Source organism: Pelodiscus sinensis, chromosome 17, assembly GCF_052426305.1.
Source record: "Pelodiscus sinensis isolate ZL-2025 chromosome 17, ASM5242630v1, whole genome shotgun sequence".
Lineage (NCBI taxonomy): Eukaryota > Metazoa > Chordata > Testudines > Trionychidae > Pelodiscus > Pelodiscus sinensis.
This window is the reverse complement of record NC_143068.1, coordinates 5,825,382-5,841,444: the sequence shown is the minus strand read 5'-3', so window position 1 is coordinate 5,841,444 and position 16,063 is coordinate 5,825,382. Positions and strand designations below refer to the sequence as shown.

Below are 16,063 nucleotides of genomic sequence, written 5' to 3'. Positions count from 1 at the left end.
ATTCTCCATTACACTAATGCCCCTTTGCACCATTCTGGGCCCTAACGCAGGTACCAGCCCCAGCTCCATTCATTTAAAGGTGAGTGGAGTGTAAAGGGTCCCAGTGCAAACGAGAATATTTTAAACTTCACCTACACTAGTCAGAGCAGTTGGAGGAGCACCCGTCCTCTGCCCCTCCAGCCCCCAGTCTGCTCCGCACCCGGGGACTGCCACGGCTAGGTCTGACAGAACAGCTGCCTGGCACCACTGCCTGGGAACAGCAAACTAGTGGAAAAAACAGCAACTGCTCCTCCCAGACAGAGTCTGGTCACAGCAGCCCAGGACTTGGTTCCTTCACAGCTGAACTGCAGCAATAGGAGCTGCCACAGGCCAGATTCCCTGCTCTGCTCAGAGGGTGGGAAGTGGCCTTCTTCTGGCTGGAGGCGGCCAGCGGCGAATCCCTCCTCAACCAGCCAGCGTAAAGCTGGCACGAGCGGTGCAGCTACCTCCAGCGAAAGGGGATGGCGACATGGAACCATAGAACTGGAAGGGACTCTAGAGATTATCTAATCCAGGCCCCTGCACTGACACGGGCGTAAGTATTCTCCAGACTACCCGTGACAGAGACCCCACAGACCTCCCTGGCCAATCTGTTCCCGTGTGTCACCACCCTGACAGGACGTTTTCCTCGTGTGCAGCCTAAACCTCCCTTGCTGCAATTTACGTCCACTAGTTCTTGTGCTTTCTTCAGCGGATCAAGAGCACAGATTAGCACCCTCTTCTGTATAGCAGCCATTCACACCGGCGTGGGCAACCATTCTTCGCCAGGGGCCGCTTCAGAAATGTTTGAAGTGGCCCCAGTCTGCACCGGAAGGGGCAGGGCCTCAAGCGGAAGGGGCCAGGCCAGGACATTTCCCTGCTTTCCCACACACAGACTGGTCTGGGGTGGGGGAGCATGTGAAGTCTTTGCCCCTCCCACAGGTTCCCCCGAGGCGCTCATGCCCCCGTCAGTGGGAGGAGACTTTGCGCGCTCTCCCTTGTGCCTCCAGGCCAATCAGGCCTTGGGGGCGGAGGAGCACATGAAGTCCCCTCCCACCCTGCCAAGAGCCCATGGCGCCTCTAAGCACCGCACACTGCTTGCAGGCGGAGGCAGGGCAGAGGAAACTTTGCACACTTCCCCCCGCCCCCAGTTGGCCAATCAGTTCTTGGGGGCGGGGGAGCACGCAAAGTCTCCTCCCACCCTGCCAGGAGCGTGTGGTATTTCAAAGTGCCGTGCACTCCTTGCAGGGCAGGGGCAGGGCGGAGGAAACTTCACGCACTCCCCTCGCCCATAGGCCAATCAGGGCTTGGGAGCGAGGGAGCATGTGAAGTCTCTTCCAGCCCTGCCAGCGCAGGGCACTCCTGGCAGGGTGGAGAAAACTTGGTGCGCTTCCCCCACCCCCAGGCCCTAATTGGCCTGGGGGCAGGGGTGTGGCAGGGCCTCTGCGGGCTGGATCAACCCACTTGGCGGGCCGGATGACGCCCTTTTGCCCCCCCCGATTTACATACTTGAAGACTGTTATGTCCCCCTCAGTGGTCCTTGCTCTATAATAAAGAAACATGTTTTCAATCTTTCCTCATGGGTCACGTTTTCTAGACGTTTCATAATTTTTGTTGTGGTGGTCTAGATTTTTTTTCCAATTTGTCTATTTTTTTCCCCCAAAACATGATGGCCAGAACTAAGCGCAATACTCCAGCTGAGGCCTAATCAGCGCAGAGTAGAGCAGAATTCCTTCTCGCGTCTTGCTCACAACTCTCCCGTTAATACAGCCCAGAACGACGGTCGCTTTCTTTGCAACAGCGTCAACAGCATTGACTCATATTTAGCTTGTGTTCCATTATGCGCCCCAGATCTCTTTCTGCAGTACTCCTTCCTAAGCAGTCACTTCCCATTCTGTGTAAGTCCCTGGTCCTCCTCTTCAGATCCCTCATCAGGCTACATGCCAGCCTCCTACTGGAAAACCTCACCCAGCAGGCCCGCCATCAGGGGAGGGGGAGAGGGAAGGGGCAATTGCTTAGGGTTCCCAGCTACTGCTGCTGCTACTGCAGGAGCAGCGGTGGCGAGAGCCCCAGACCCTTGAAATTGCTGTGGATCTGCCGCGCCATGTGCTCTGGGAGGCTCTGAGGGTTGGGGGGCTGGCGTTGCGCTCCAGGTAGCACTGAACACTGGCTGCCCTGGCCCTGCCCCTTCTGGGAGCACAGAGCCACCCCCTTGCCCAGGGGCACACAGAGGCTGTCAGCTCCCCTGACACCCAGTCTTTCTGCTCCATCCAGCGCACTGCAATCAACAGGCATTGTGCTGCTGCCTGGCCCAGGACGGACAGGCAAGGATGGGCACAGCTGCCGATTGTCCCGACTTGCCAGTGGCTGTGGAAACCATGCTGGGTTATCCCCACCAGAGGCTAGTTTGCATCCACTTCACCATTGGGAACTGTGCTGGGCCCCACTTTGATGCAGGAGTCCTGGTAAAGCACCAACTCCCCACTGGCCAGGAATGTCTCCAAGGTAGCACAAGTCCCAGAGACAGAGAAACCCCAAGGAAACCCCTCCAAACCCTTCACAGCAGGGGTCACTCTCAGGCTTGTGCTGCCCAGCTGGATGCAGGAAGGCGGGAGAGGAAGTGAAAGAGAAAGGAAGAAGGGGACAGGAGTGGGAGGTAAAGAGGAGGGAGAGAGGGGGTGAAGCAGGTGTGGGGGAGGCTATGTACTAGGGAACTGGGCTTTAGAGTGAGGTGCACCCATACCCAAGAGCTCTGATCTCTGTGGTAGACCAGACAGTGAAACCTAAGGTGTTGTTACCCTACCAGGCCCCTGAAATGAGGGGGCAGGCATGGCCTCAGCTTCCCTGCCTTGCAGCGTAGCCATTGGACATGTGCCCATCCCAGCCACCAGCCCTGCTGCAGGTCCCATGTCTTTTGCTATGCAAATATTTGCTACAATAACAGGATTGTAAAATGCAAGTTGCCTTCTCCTCGGGTGGCTGGGTCACATGGAAGATAACAATCTACTGCTGCTGTCTAATTTGGGCTCTCTTGAGGCTCAAGTGGTAGAGATCTGTACTACAGTGCCAGTGGGTCCTGCTGACTATCCCAGAAGAGTGAGAAGGGCTGACTCCATAAATAGAAGAAACATTTCAAGATATTTGGAGAAAGGAAGATTCCATGGTTATGGCACTGGTCTACATCTTGGGAGACCTGAATTCAAGACACAGCTCCGCCACAGACTTCCTGTGTGGCCTTGGACATGCCATTTAGTCTCTGGGGCCATAGTTTCCTCTCTGTGTAATGAGAATAATGGCAGTGCCCTGCCTCTCATGACTGCTGGGAGAATAAACACACCCACGACTGTGAGGCGCTCCGATACCAGGGGAACGGAGGCTGTCTAGCTTACCACAGATCAATACTCAACTGCCAGCGTGAGGAACACCTACCTGGGATGATGAAGGCAGTCGCGGGCAGGTGAGCGTTCTGCACTGTGTTCTCATTGGTGACCAGATGGACGCTGACCTCCCCAGCGGCATTCCCCTGGGTGCTTCTCAGGACCTCCATTTCCCCTCGGCCATCCATCACCTCGCTAGGCAGGTGGCATAAAACTGGAATGCAACCAGCAGGAATGGAGGCCAGTTAGCGCCTGAGTAGAACGAACGCAACAAAGGAGCAAAGACAGAAGCAGCTGCAACACCAGTCCCGGCAGGAATCAGTCTGAAGAACCGCGTAAGAGCACTGACTATGGCTGCCTTGTAGCGCCATGAGTCCCACCCCTCCCCTGCAGGAGTAGCTGCTGGGGAGTTCACAAACAACGGCATGAAAGTTCTGGCTTTTACTCAACCATCACTCAATATATTGTAGCCAAGGTCCCACTGTCAGACCAGGAGAGGACATGGATCTTCCTGGCATTAGGGACTTTTTTTAATTGAACAGCTTGATTCTTTTAAGTCACATTCTCGTGAGTGGTTAGAAAGGTTTGCTACAATCCCTGATTTAAACCAGGGTACACAAAGGGTCTCCAGTCCTGGGAGAGAGGCCAGGGTTTCAGTTTCTGACCATTCTAGCCAGATCAAGCTTATTTGAAGAATTTCAGATGCATGACAGGGAGGGCAATATTAGCCAAATGCTCTATGCCAGTCAGGAGATAATAGGCTAGAAGGAGGGGGAGGATAAACCAATGACAGTGTAGCTGAAGAATGTTCTTATTCAAGTGAAAAGTGCAATGGAAATGCAAAGATACAATAGTAAAGAGCGGGAATAATATAAGGAAATATATATGTGCAACAAGTCATATCTAGAAAGCATGAATTCTGCAGAGCCTACCTCTGTGTGAAACAGACAAGGTGAGCGGTGACATTTTCTGTTAACTAAGGCCTTGTCTACCTTACAAAGGGTTTGCCAGTATAACTATACTGATGTAGCAATACCAGAAAAAAAACCCTAATGTAGATAAAGCTTGTACCAGCGGCAAAAGAATTATTTTGCTTGTATAGCTTAAACCAATTTCCAGAATAGGTGAGGTAACACAGCGTCCACACTAATACTACACCAGTAAAACAGTGCCAGCAGACAGCATGTGTCATTCAGGGAGGTGGTTTTCAGCCACCAAGAGGAAGGATTTTATCAACAGAATTCCAGATTGAGTGTGGACACATGCAGAGATATTCCAAAACCAGGCTTGGTTACTGGTAACGCTTTCTAGGACAGAGCAGGCCTGAAAAGGACTTTTCTGCTAGTATAACTATGTCTACCCTAGGAATCATAGAACACTAGAACCAAACACGTGATGTATCCTGGCAAATCCATGGTTATGTAAATTGGATGAGTAAATTTTCTGCACACTCTTAACCAATTCAGCTACTGCCAGTGAAAGTCACTAGTATAGACCAGACTTACGATGGAAAAAAATAACCTTATCCGCTGTCCAGAACATGTACATATATACTGTCCAACAAGCTTGGGCTTGAAATTACATGAAGGTTTCTAACCATCAGAGGAGTCAAGCTCTAGAGCAGTCTCCCAAGCAGAGCAGTGGGCCAACAATCCTAACTGGTTTCAAGACTGAACTTGCTAGGTTTATGGAGGAGATGGTCTGTCAGGGCTGCCTATCATGGCAAGTGATCCATCAGCAACTGCTTGGAGCAAAAATCCCCAGTGGCTGGAGACAGGACACTACATGGGGAGAACTCTGAGTTACTATGGAGAATTCTTTCCCAGTATCTGGCTGGTGGGTCTCGCCCAGGGTCTAATGGATCACTATATTTGGGAACAAGAATGAATTCAGATTGGCAGAGACCCTGATAGTGGGTTTCCCTTCCTCTGTGGCATGGGTTATGGGTCACTTGCAGGTTTAAATTAGTGTCAATGGGGAATTGTCTGTAACTTCAAGTCTTTAAACCACAATGTGAGGACTTCGCTATCTCAGCCAGTGACCAGGGTCTATTACAGGAATGGCTGGATGAGGTTCTGTGCCTGCAAGATGCAGGAAGTCAAACTAGATGATCACAATGGTCCTTTTTGGTTTCAGTAAACATATCCAAGAACAGACACTATAATTTTAAACTAATCAGTGTCCCATAAGTGGGTCTAATATTTTCTTTTCTTTCCTGACATAGGAATTAGATACAGTGCTCCTGTCAGATAATTTCTACGTAATCATCTGCAAAAACATTAGAGCTTTCAGTTGCCTAAGTAGTCCCAGGAGTCCCGGTTGAAATTTCCTCACTCCACTACACTCCCAAATCTGAAATGGCAACTATGTGGGCAGGCATGAAATTTGCCTCCTCCTCCTCCCACACCACACACCCAGCCTTGTTAGCCTGACTGGAGCTGCCCTCCCCCATAAAGAAGTCTAACTATTACTATGGTATTGGTATTATCATAAGACAAATAGTATAGCCTGACAGGCTGCAATGGGAATGGCTGGCCTGCTGCATGCCGTGTGTTTTGCCCTAAACAAATCATGTTGATTTTGAATAGGAACTCTCACAGTTCAGATTTCTTTCACTTTTAGATGCATAATAAATAATAATAATAATTTAGATAATTAATAATAATAAAATAATAATAATAATTATTAGTCCTCTTGACTCCTAATGGAGCATAAGACACCAACGAATCTTCTCCAGCTTTCACAGTCCTGAGAAAGCTGGCTGACTACTTCCCAGGTCATGCCCTTCCTTTTCATGTCTTCCTCCACAGTCCTCCTCCAGGTGCTCAATGGCCTCCCTCTTTTACACTTTCCAGGTGGAGTCCATCTGAGTGCCATTTGAGGGAGTCTTGTTTCGCTCATCAGAAGGACATGCCCCAGCCATCTCCAGCGTCTCTGCTTGATCTCGTCCACAACATTGTTGATGCCAGTGCGTTGGCTTATCTCCTTGTTGGTAACATGCTGTTCCCAGTGGATTCTGAGGATACGATGAAGGCACCGTCCTTCAAAGCCTCTGAGTCTGCTCTCAATCTTCTTGTTAGTCCTCCAAGTCTCTATGGCATACAGCAGGACTGAGCGCACATTCGACCTATAGATCTTCAGTTTAGTCCTGGTCTGCAACAGTGACGACTTCCAAATGTTATTAAGCTTTTAGAAGGCTTGCGATGCCAGGGCAATTCTAGCAGAGATCTCTTTGTCGATGTTGCTGTCCACTGAGATACCTGAAGTCATTTACTTCCTCTAACTCTTCACCCATGACGGTGGTTTTATCGGTGTTAGTTGTCCTCAGTTTCATCACTTTGGACTTGCCAGGGTGAATTCTGAGCCCAACGCTTCTGGCTGTCCAGTCAACAATGTTGGTCTTTTCTTGGATGTCCTGCTGATCATGCGTGAGAAGCGCCAGGTCATCTGCGAAGTCGCAGTCCTCAAGCCGAGCAGTCAGTCCCCACAATAATAATAATTATCATTCTCCAAAAAATCATTAAAGTTCATTTTGTATTAGTCCCCTGTGTTACAACAATGACATTAGCAACAGAAGATATGACAGTCAGGACATGTGGAGTGAAAGTTTTGTCAACCACCATCCCAACTATCGTTTCCCCGCAACAGTCACTTGACAGGGACATGGAAATTAACGTGCAGCTAAACCATGAGATCACACAAAGCTCAGGTGACACTCAATACCTTCCTAGATGTGAGAGCTTGTAAAATCCAGGAGGACAACACAGGCTAGAAGACAAAGACAATTCCCACTTTACAGAGGGCCATTACAGACAAATTTGTAGAACTGGGGTTTACTTGCCTAACAGTCAGTGTGCCCAACTCTCACAATTTTATCTCAAGACTTTCAGTATCTGGTGGGGTGTGTAAAGCCCCAGCTAATGGAGTCATGTGATAATCTCAGCTTTCATTTAAAAAGAAAAGTTTCCAGCAGCAGTGGGTGGAGAAAAGTTGGAAAACCATGAACCCAAAAGGCTACAAAAATCCTGTGTTTACTTATTTTTAAAAGTTTCTTGATTTTTACATGCTTGCGAAAGTCCTAGTAATGCAGCTGTACTGCTAGCTGTATCTCTTCATTTCACTCCCGGGACTGTAGAAGAGTTCTCCATGCTCACGTCACTGTCCTGCTGACTGCAGGCTGAGGAGAGAGGTGCTGCAGGCCTGTTTCTGGGGTGTGGGATTTAATCTAATTTGGAGGGGTGGGGAAGGTGGATATTGTGGAGTACACAGCCTGAACACAGAAGGGAGCGGGAGCAGACAGGTTGCTCAGGCTGACAGTGCAAGGTGAATGGAAAGAGGGTTTTGCTCTGCTGCATAAATGGTGAATTCTGTCACAAATGGTCGGGAAAGATGGACGTAGGGCTGTTACAACACCAGTGGGAGATAGCACCTGGAACCAGCTGTATCTTTCAAGAAGGGAGGATCTGCAGTCTCTGCTGGAAATACACAGGAGGTTATGCCAGGGCTGCAAGAGATTGCCAGGACAATTCCACCCATAGCCATCACTTTGCATTTTGGTGCCTGCTTCAAGGGGGCTAGAGGACGACCTATTGTACATGAAAGCTGAGATTAGCACAGATGTGCAGTGGGAGACCATCCAAATTCATCAGCTAAGGTCCCACTTCAGCAAGGTAGTTAAATAGCTGCTTAGCGTCACCAATACATCTCTATTACCAATACTTGCGATTTTATTGCCAGTCCCATGCTGTCTGGGGCTTTTCTCAGAGACCAGGCTCCATATGAGAATCTCAACTCAGCTTTCGTTTTTAAAAAAGGGCACTTCTGACCTCATGAATGTGAAGAAAACGTGACTCCTAAAGACCTGAGGGGCAAATATAAAGAACCCAGCAATTTTTTTTAATAATCACATGATTTAGGGACTTAAATCATGATTTTTGGGCATGTGGGATTGACATTCCTTTAACAATATGAGTAGAAGCACTGATTTCAATGGGGTGACTCATGCTTAAAGTTAGACACCTACAAGTCACTTTCTGGTTCAAGGACTCAGTGTAGACTTGGCTGATTTGTTTCTGTTCAGTGTTTCATAGCAAATAGCTCTCTGGTCAATCACACAACCTTCTCCACCCCAAGCTCAACTGAAGCACACATGTTTGGGGTGAAATCATGGAAGTGTAGGTTTGGAAGGGACCTTGAGAGACCATCTAATCCAGTCCCCTGCACTCATGGCAGGACCATCTGCAGGATCAAATGGTCTCTAGACGACTCCTGACAGGTCTCATTGACTTGAGCAGAGCTAACATTTCACACTGCACGTATCTAGACCAAGCCATATTAAAAACAATGTTCCCCAAAAGTCAGCCAGAAGACTTTTCCAAAAGCAAAAGAGCTCTCCCATCTCCAATTCTAATTTAGGGCCACAGCTGACTTACATCTGGGTAACTGTGACAGGTGGCGAACCCCCTACCACTCGGCGAGAGAGCCGCCCCAGGACCACGACGATGCGCGCCTGCTCGGCTGCAGCACGTGGCCCATGCCAATGGCTATGTGCACCGGCACGAAGGGAGGTGCTGGGGGCAGAGGAAGGGCAGAGCCAGGAGAACGCGGAATTTCAAAGAGTGAGACGCCAAACGCTGGAGGAGATGGGGGGAAAAGACGGCAGAGCGGCACGGCCGAGGAGGAGGCTGAAGACCCAAAAGGGGAACGGATGGGCTGGAGGAAGTAGCCCAGGATTGTGGCATTCAGAGCCCGTGGGTTGGTGACTTAAGGGGCATCCCCTCCCCCCCACCAACCGGACAGGAACAAGGGTTCCTATCCTTAGGGTCCTGGGCTAGGGCCTGGAGAGAGGGTGGGCCCAGGCCCCCCTCCTATCCTGCCAGGAGAGGCGCTAGTTGCGGCTGACTCCGGGTGAGTTAAGGACTGATCAGGGTTTCGAGGAAAAAGGACTCCGGTGAAGGACACAGGGAAGACGGGTGTCAGGGCAGATAAGAGGCATAAGGGCGCTGGGGATTAAGCCCGATGATGAGACCCTCCGGGGACTGAGGGATTACCCCTGTACAGTAACAATTTATAGAACCTTTTCTACAGACTCAGATCAACAAGCATTTTTCCAAATGGTCTTTAAAATAGGCCAGTGAAGCCAGTTATTTACAAATGCACACAGCTTCCTCTGCTGCTAACCTGTCAGCAGGAAATACCATAACTGCAAAAAAAAAATGACTTTGAGTTTTACTTGCTGAATTGAAATGAATTGTGTATTTACTTTTTGCATTATAAGTTAGGGTATGTCTACACTACAGCGTGATTTCGAAATAACGCATCTACACACAAAATGCATTTTGCTATTTCGAAATACCGCGTCCACACTGAGTGGACACTGATTCGGAGTTAAGGCCGGCTGGAACCAGGTCAGGGTGAAGGCATCAGGTAAGGAGTGTTTGTGTGGCTGCTGCCTGAGGCTATCTGTGGCCCGTGCTTAAAGGGACACCCCCAGCCCCCGGTTCTCAGGTGTCCCTACTTGCTTGCCTGCCTTCCACATACCCCTCCCTAACCCCCCTTCCTGATGTCAAATAAAATACACGTATTTTCAAAAATATAAACTCTTTATTTAACAAAACTGGGGGGATGAAACTCTGGGGAGACTGGGGAAAGGAGGCGGGAGAGGGGAGGGGGAAAACTGGGAGGAGGGAGCTGGAAGGGGGAAGCAAGGGGAACAAGGGGGAGGGGAAGCTCAGGGGTGAGGGTATCGCCGGTCCAACTGTCTCTCAGCATGGCAGGTGCGGGGGCCTCAGCATCCCCGGGGGGGTGTGGAGGTTGAGGAGGGAGAGGCGAGAGGGGGAGAAGGAGTGGGCAGAGGAGCGGGAGCTGGGGAGGCAGCAGGCACTGAAGCGGCAGGAGGCAGCACGCTCTGCACCAGGTTTTGCAGATGGGTACCGATGGCACGACCCTGGGCCAGCAGCTCCCACCGGAATTCCTGTTCGTCCTGCACCCACTGCTCCATGGTGCGGTGCAGGGCTCACAGGGCCACCCGCTGCTGTCTCGGTACCCCTGCAGTGATGCGGTGGACCTGCTGAGCCCTCGGGTGCAGGAGGATGTCCCGGGCGGGGTGGTGCGCCCTGTACGCGAAGCTGATGCAGCTGTGGAGAAACAAGAGCAGTGGTCAGTTCTCCCTGGGGACACAGTGGGTGAAACCCAGCCCCCCTCTGCGAGGTGAGGATGACCATGCCCTGCACCGTCATCTGTGCTTGCACGGAGGCCATCGTTGAATGTCCGGCTATCCCCGGGAGTGGGAGCTGCCCCGAGACCGCACCTAGGCCCCTGTGCTGTGTAGTGTGGCCGACGTGGTGGTGGTGGGCAGATGTTAGAGGTGGCTTGTGAAGGAAGGGCGTCCTGCTGTGTCCCGCCCCGGGGTCAGGAGCATGTCAGGTCTCTTCACACATGCATGTGGCTATCAGACCACGGCCCCTGTATGGCAGGCAGCTGGAGCCACCTGCCCAGGGGTGGCACGGCACATGCTTGCACGTGCACAGGTTGCTGTGATATAAGCAAAGGCCACGCATGGGGTCCCTGGTCTTCCTACCCCTTCTCCCCCCGGAAGGGAACAGTGACGACACTTACATGGTGTGGTCTCCTCAGACGACCCTGCTGACTTCTCTCTTGGGACTGCTCGGGGGTCCTGCTGGTGTGGCGGCTCCTCCTCCGCGCCCTGGTCAGGGCCCTCTGGTCCCGGCTCGCTGCCCCCTGGGGTGGCATGGACCGCACCACCCCCCAGGATGCAGTCCAGGGCGGTGAAATAACAGCAGGTGTCTGCCCCTGCTGCGGAGCTGCCCCAAGTGGCCCTGGCGTATGCCTGCTGCGGTTCTTTTATTGAGGCGCACCTGCTCCTGGATGTGCCTGTGGCTTTTCTTGTCCATGGTGGCAGCTATGCAGCCGTAGATGGCCGCATCCCTCCATCTAGCGTGGAGATCATGGACATTGGGGCCTGCCCCCAAACCTCAATGAGGTCCATGATCTCCGCACTAGTCCAGGAGGGTGCGCGCCGTCTACGGCCCCTGGCTGGCCCCTGGGTGCTGAGGGACTGAGTGGGGGACTGCTGGCTGGCTCTGGCTGCCCGGCTCATCCTGGGGCCACTGGGTCAGGGGCAGTGACTGGCATGTGCAGTGTGGCCAGAGTCTACCCCTTTAAGAGCTCCAGGACTAGGGGAGAGGAGAAGAGTGTTCCTGGTTTGGCCCAGAGTGGCAACCAGGGGGAACTGGGAAGGGCTGGAGGCTCCCTATTTCGAAATAAGTGTCTACACAGCACTTATTTCAAATTAGCTATTTTGAACTTGGCGTTATTCCTCATAGAATGAGGTTTACCAAATTCGAAATAAGCGCTCTGCTATTTTGAATTTATTTCGAAATAGCGGTTTGCCTGCATAGACGCTATTAAAGTGAATTCGAAATAACGGCTGTTACTTCAAATTAACATTGAGTGTAGACATACCCTTACTTAGGCTTTCAATATTCTTCCCCGTGTAATAACAAAAGGCTCCGCATTACTAGTGCAGGGTTGTTCACACACACACACTGGTTTCCCAGGCACCGTGACTAATCTCAAAGTCTGTAACCAATGTCTCATGGCAGATGTTTGCATCTTTCAGGTAGAAAGCAGCTTTCTGAAGGAAGGGGCAGGGCAAGTGGGAACAGCAAGGGGCTCACAGAGGAATGTGAGAACCGTACGGCCCAGCCCCCACAAAGCACTTACTACTGAATGTAACGTTCGTTGCTTTCACTCCAATGAAAGCAGGGTGGGGAACCCACAAGACTGTCTGTCCTGCTTGCAGCTGTGCGATCCAGTCTTTTGGGAACCCAGCTTGTGCACTAGTCAGGGTGAGTGACTCCAAAGGAACTACTTGTGGGTGGCTCGATGGAGAGGTAAGGGGGGAATCCCACTTTCCCTGAAGCCAGCGGCGAACTCTAACTGAGATGGGTATAGAATTGGGCCTGAAACCCTTCATTATTATAAAAGTTGATTTAATACGATTAATCGTGTCACTGAGCTGAAGGGTTCAGAGGGGGAGCCGAGTTAGACTGTAATAGAAAAAACTTAACAAATAGACTAGTAGCACCTGAAAAACGAACAAACCATGTAGATGGGATCATGAGCTTTCATGGGCACAGCCCACTTCTCCAGATGACCGGAGTCTGGCATTTCCTAAGCTACTAGAGCTGTGCCCTTTGCTCGCTACGCTCACCAACCCCCTTCTCTCTGGCAGCTTTTGCCGCCAGAGAGTGAGAGCTATGCTCATTAACCCCCTTCTCTCTGGGGGTAGGCGTCTGGCTGGAGGGGGAGGGGGCAGGAGCAGGCTGGGGTGTGGGGTCTCAATGGAGGGTGTGTATGAGGGGGCTGAAGGTGTGAGGTCTCAGCAGTGCAGTGAGTGAGCAGGCTGGGGGTGCAGGGTCTCAGCTTGGTGAAGGGGGTAATTGAGGGGGCTGGAGGCACACAGCCTTGGCAGGGCACCGGGTCTCAGCTAGGCAACAAGTAAGCAGGCTGAGGCTGCACTGAGAGCCCATGTCCCCACCCCCCAACCTCACTCATCACCCTGCCGACAGCGAGAAAAGCCTCCATGAAGTAGGCCCCTGCGCTGTTGTTATACAGAGATTATTTAGCACTGTATTTCTCTGAGCTTTGCACTAGAAGATGCACAGAACATGGAAGGAGTTTTGTTTTTAAACTTTCCGCTCCGCTGCTAAAGCTTTGTATAGAACAGGAGGGATTTTCAAAAACAGAGATTCTTTGCTTCGTATGATCCCATATACAGCATATGCAGTGAGCAGAGCAGATAAAAATCAATGATTTTTTAACTGGATTTTTTAACATTTAAATTGGGATTTTAAATTTTTTTGTACATAATCAATATTAATTTTTTTAATTTAAAAACAGCAGTTACAATTAAATAAAATTAAAGTCACAACATTGCTAAACTTACAGTCTCAAAAAAATCAACTGTTAGCTCTAATCTGTCCATCCTAACAACCAGCTTTTGCTTCTTCAAAGTTCTGAACTTTCAATTTCTGTTTCTCGGAAGACTGATGTGCAAAGACAGACACAGGCTGAGTAGGATTGTTTTTGTTCTGCGCTTACCTGGTAGTGGCCCGAGCCAAGCACAGCAGGGGAGTGAGTTAGGACATTGTCTAAAGACAGACACAATATATACACTTAGGCTTAGTCTACACTGCAGGGTTTTTGTGCAAGAAGCCTTCCACAAAAGAGATCTTCCACAAAAACTTCTTGTGCAAAAGAGCATCCAGACCTCAAAGCGCATCGCAAAAGCACGGACACTCTTGTGCAAGAAAGCTCTGATGGCGATTTCATACCTGTGCTTTTCCTGATAGGGGTTTCTTGCGCAAACCCCCCTCCTTCCCCGAAGCATCTACACCTGCCTTTTTGCACAAGAGCTGTAGCGCAAAAAGGAAGCTATTCCTTATGGGGAGAGGAATAACTCTATCAGCAAGTTCTGTCGATTTTCTTGCACAAAAACACCCTCTGTTCTGTTGATTTTCTTGCACAAAAACGCGCTTGAGGTGTGGATGCTCTAAGGTTTTTGTGCAAAAACCAGCATAGTGTAGACATAGCCATAAAGGAAGTGGAGTGGACTGGAAAGAAAAAGGGAAGACATTGTTCAGCACACACCCAGCAAGCTGTATAACCCTACACTTTGTCATAAAAAAACTCTCATGACTTCTGGGTGTAAGAGGGACCCTATCTGGGAATAGTTTATTTGTTCCCTGGATAAAATATGAAAATGTGCCAAGTGTAAGCAGAGCAAGATGATGATGCAGGAGATGAGAATGAAAGATCATAAGAAAACTGCTTATTAGGGATGTAAGCGACTAGTCCCTTGAAGCAAGAGCCAATGCTGGGGGGAGCCAAATTAAAAGCCGGTTTCCCCCAGCACCATCTTTGCAGGGAGCAGGAGAGTCAGAGGGGTACGCTGAGTCTCTGCTTTTTAAATGTATTCAAAGCCTGACAGCTCTTAATACATTTAAAAGGCTGGTGCGCAGCTGGGGGAACCCAGCACGAGCTTGGAATCAGTTGTCCTGACCCATGCCAGGTCCCCCACGCTGTGCTGACAGCTCTTAATACATTTAAAAGGTAGAGCCACAGCAGAGTTAGCTGTTAAGCAGGGGAGCATCAGCAGGGTTATCAACTAGTCACTTAATTGAGTAAACTAAATTTAACATCCCTACGGCTTACTGGGAGAAAATGACGTGGATGAAGATGTGTGTGTGTCTGAAGAGCAATGTGGATCCACTTTGCAATGCATCATTCTTCAGGACTCTGTGTCTTTTAGTATAAGTGTAATTTAACAAGTAAAGCTGTTCTCTGTGTTGGATGTTCCTAGAAAAAAAAGCTTATCTTAGCTAATCCTTATGGGTTGTTTGATTAGTTAACTAGATTTTGAATCTAGTACAGTACAGAAAGCTGCCGTAAGTGAAATCTAGAGTTGCCACTTGCCACTGAGAGTCATTTTCTTCTTTATATTACATAATACATGCCTCTTATTTCAGAGCATCCAGCTCACAGACCATAATGGTGATGCCATAAGGCTGGTCCCTATTTTGCTTCACCATAATTCAGCTTTCCCAAAGGAACCCCATCAGGATTCCCACTAAGCAGTGTGCTTGCACAGGTGTGCAGAAAACATTTCCACCCCGCTCATCTCCTATGCAGAGCTACATAGCCCTGGCTGTTTGTGTTTGGGGTGCAGATAGTAATGGCCCTGGCATATATATTGGTGGCATATTGTGTGTGTGTGGGGGGGGGGCAGATTGCAAGACTGGGCACAACTACAGGGAGTGTGTGTGTGTGGGGGGGGGGGGAGTGGCCAGCAAGCTGGGTGGTTTTCAGAGTGTGTGGGCGGTCCAGGGTCATGAACCTAACTAGTGGGTGCCAACATCCAAACAAGCACACATGACATCAATATTGGTGCACAAGACAAAACTCACTCCACTCACGGGTGGAAAATCTTACAGGGAACACTGAACCCCATCCCTTGTTTTCAGTGGGGCTTACTCCAAAATTAAGTGCACTCTAAGCACATTAAGTCTTAGCTTTTTTGGTAACTTGGAATCAGATCAGCATTAAAATGAGAGCGGGAGTGGGGAAGAAGTTGTAAGGCCACAGCATATTTAGGGTCCTGAGGACTTGTCTGTTAGAATTAATAAAATTTGAAAATGTTAACAAAGTTTGACAGCTGTCAGCTGGCAACTCAGGAAACTGCTGCAATTGCAAACGTGAAACATTTATGATTTAGTTTATTAAAATGTAAGTGTTTGTGTGTGTGATTTAGTTCTTCCCATTCCTAATGTACTGCTGCTACCTCTGCAGCTTGACACAGGTGATGAGAATTATGTACCATTTCCTAAATTAATAAAAAAATCAAGTTATCACACAAAGTATACCTGCTTAGATGCTGTACAATGCTGAATTGAGCTGTAAAATTAACATGGTTTAGTGATCAGATTGCATTGTTTGAAGAAATATGTGAAGTAATATCAGTGAGAAACTTGATTTAAATCAATCCACATTGAGAGTGAGGGTATATAATCCGGTTCTTCAGCCCACCAGTGACATTTGCTCTCCCTCAGGTCAGCTGTAGATTTGCTGACCCACCAAGCCCCCAT

The 16,063-nt window shown here is 49.7% G+C and overlaps 1 protein-coding gene across 2 annotated transcripts in view; it reads right to left on the bottom strand.

The window, feature by feature from the left end:
* L3MBTL1 (L3MBTL histone methyl-lysine binding protein 1) overlaps positions 1–16,063 on the bottom strand; it is an 82,694-nt gene that overhangs the window by 51,605 nt on the left and 15,026 nt on the right. For both annotated transcript variants that reach the window (XM_089769641.1, XM_075901377.2), the window contains exon 2: positions 3,448–3,609. In XM_089769641.1, coding sequence (XP_089625767.1) covers positions 3,448–3,583 — 136 coding nt within the window. In that variant the 5' untranslated portion in view covers positions 3,584–3,609. The remainder of the gene's footprint in view (positions 1–3,447; positions 3,610–16,063) is intronic.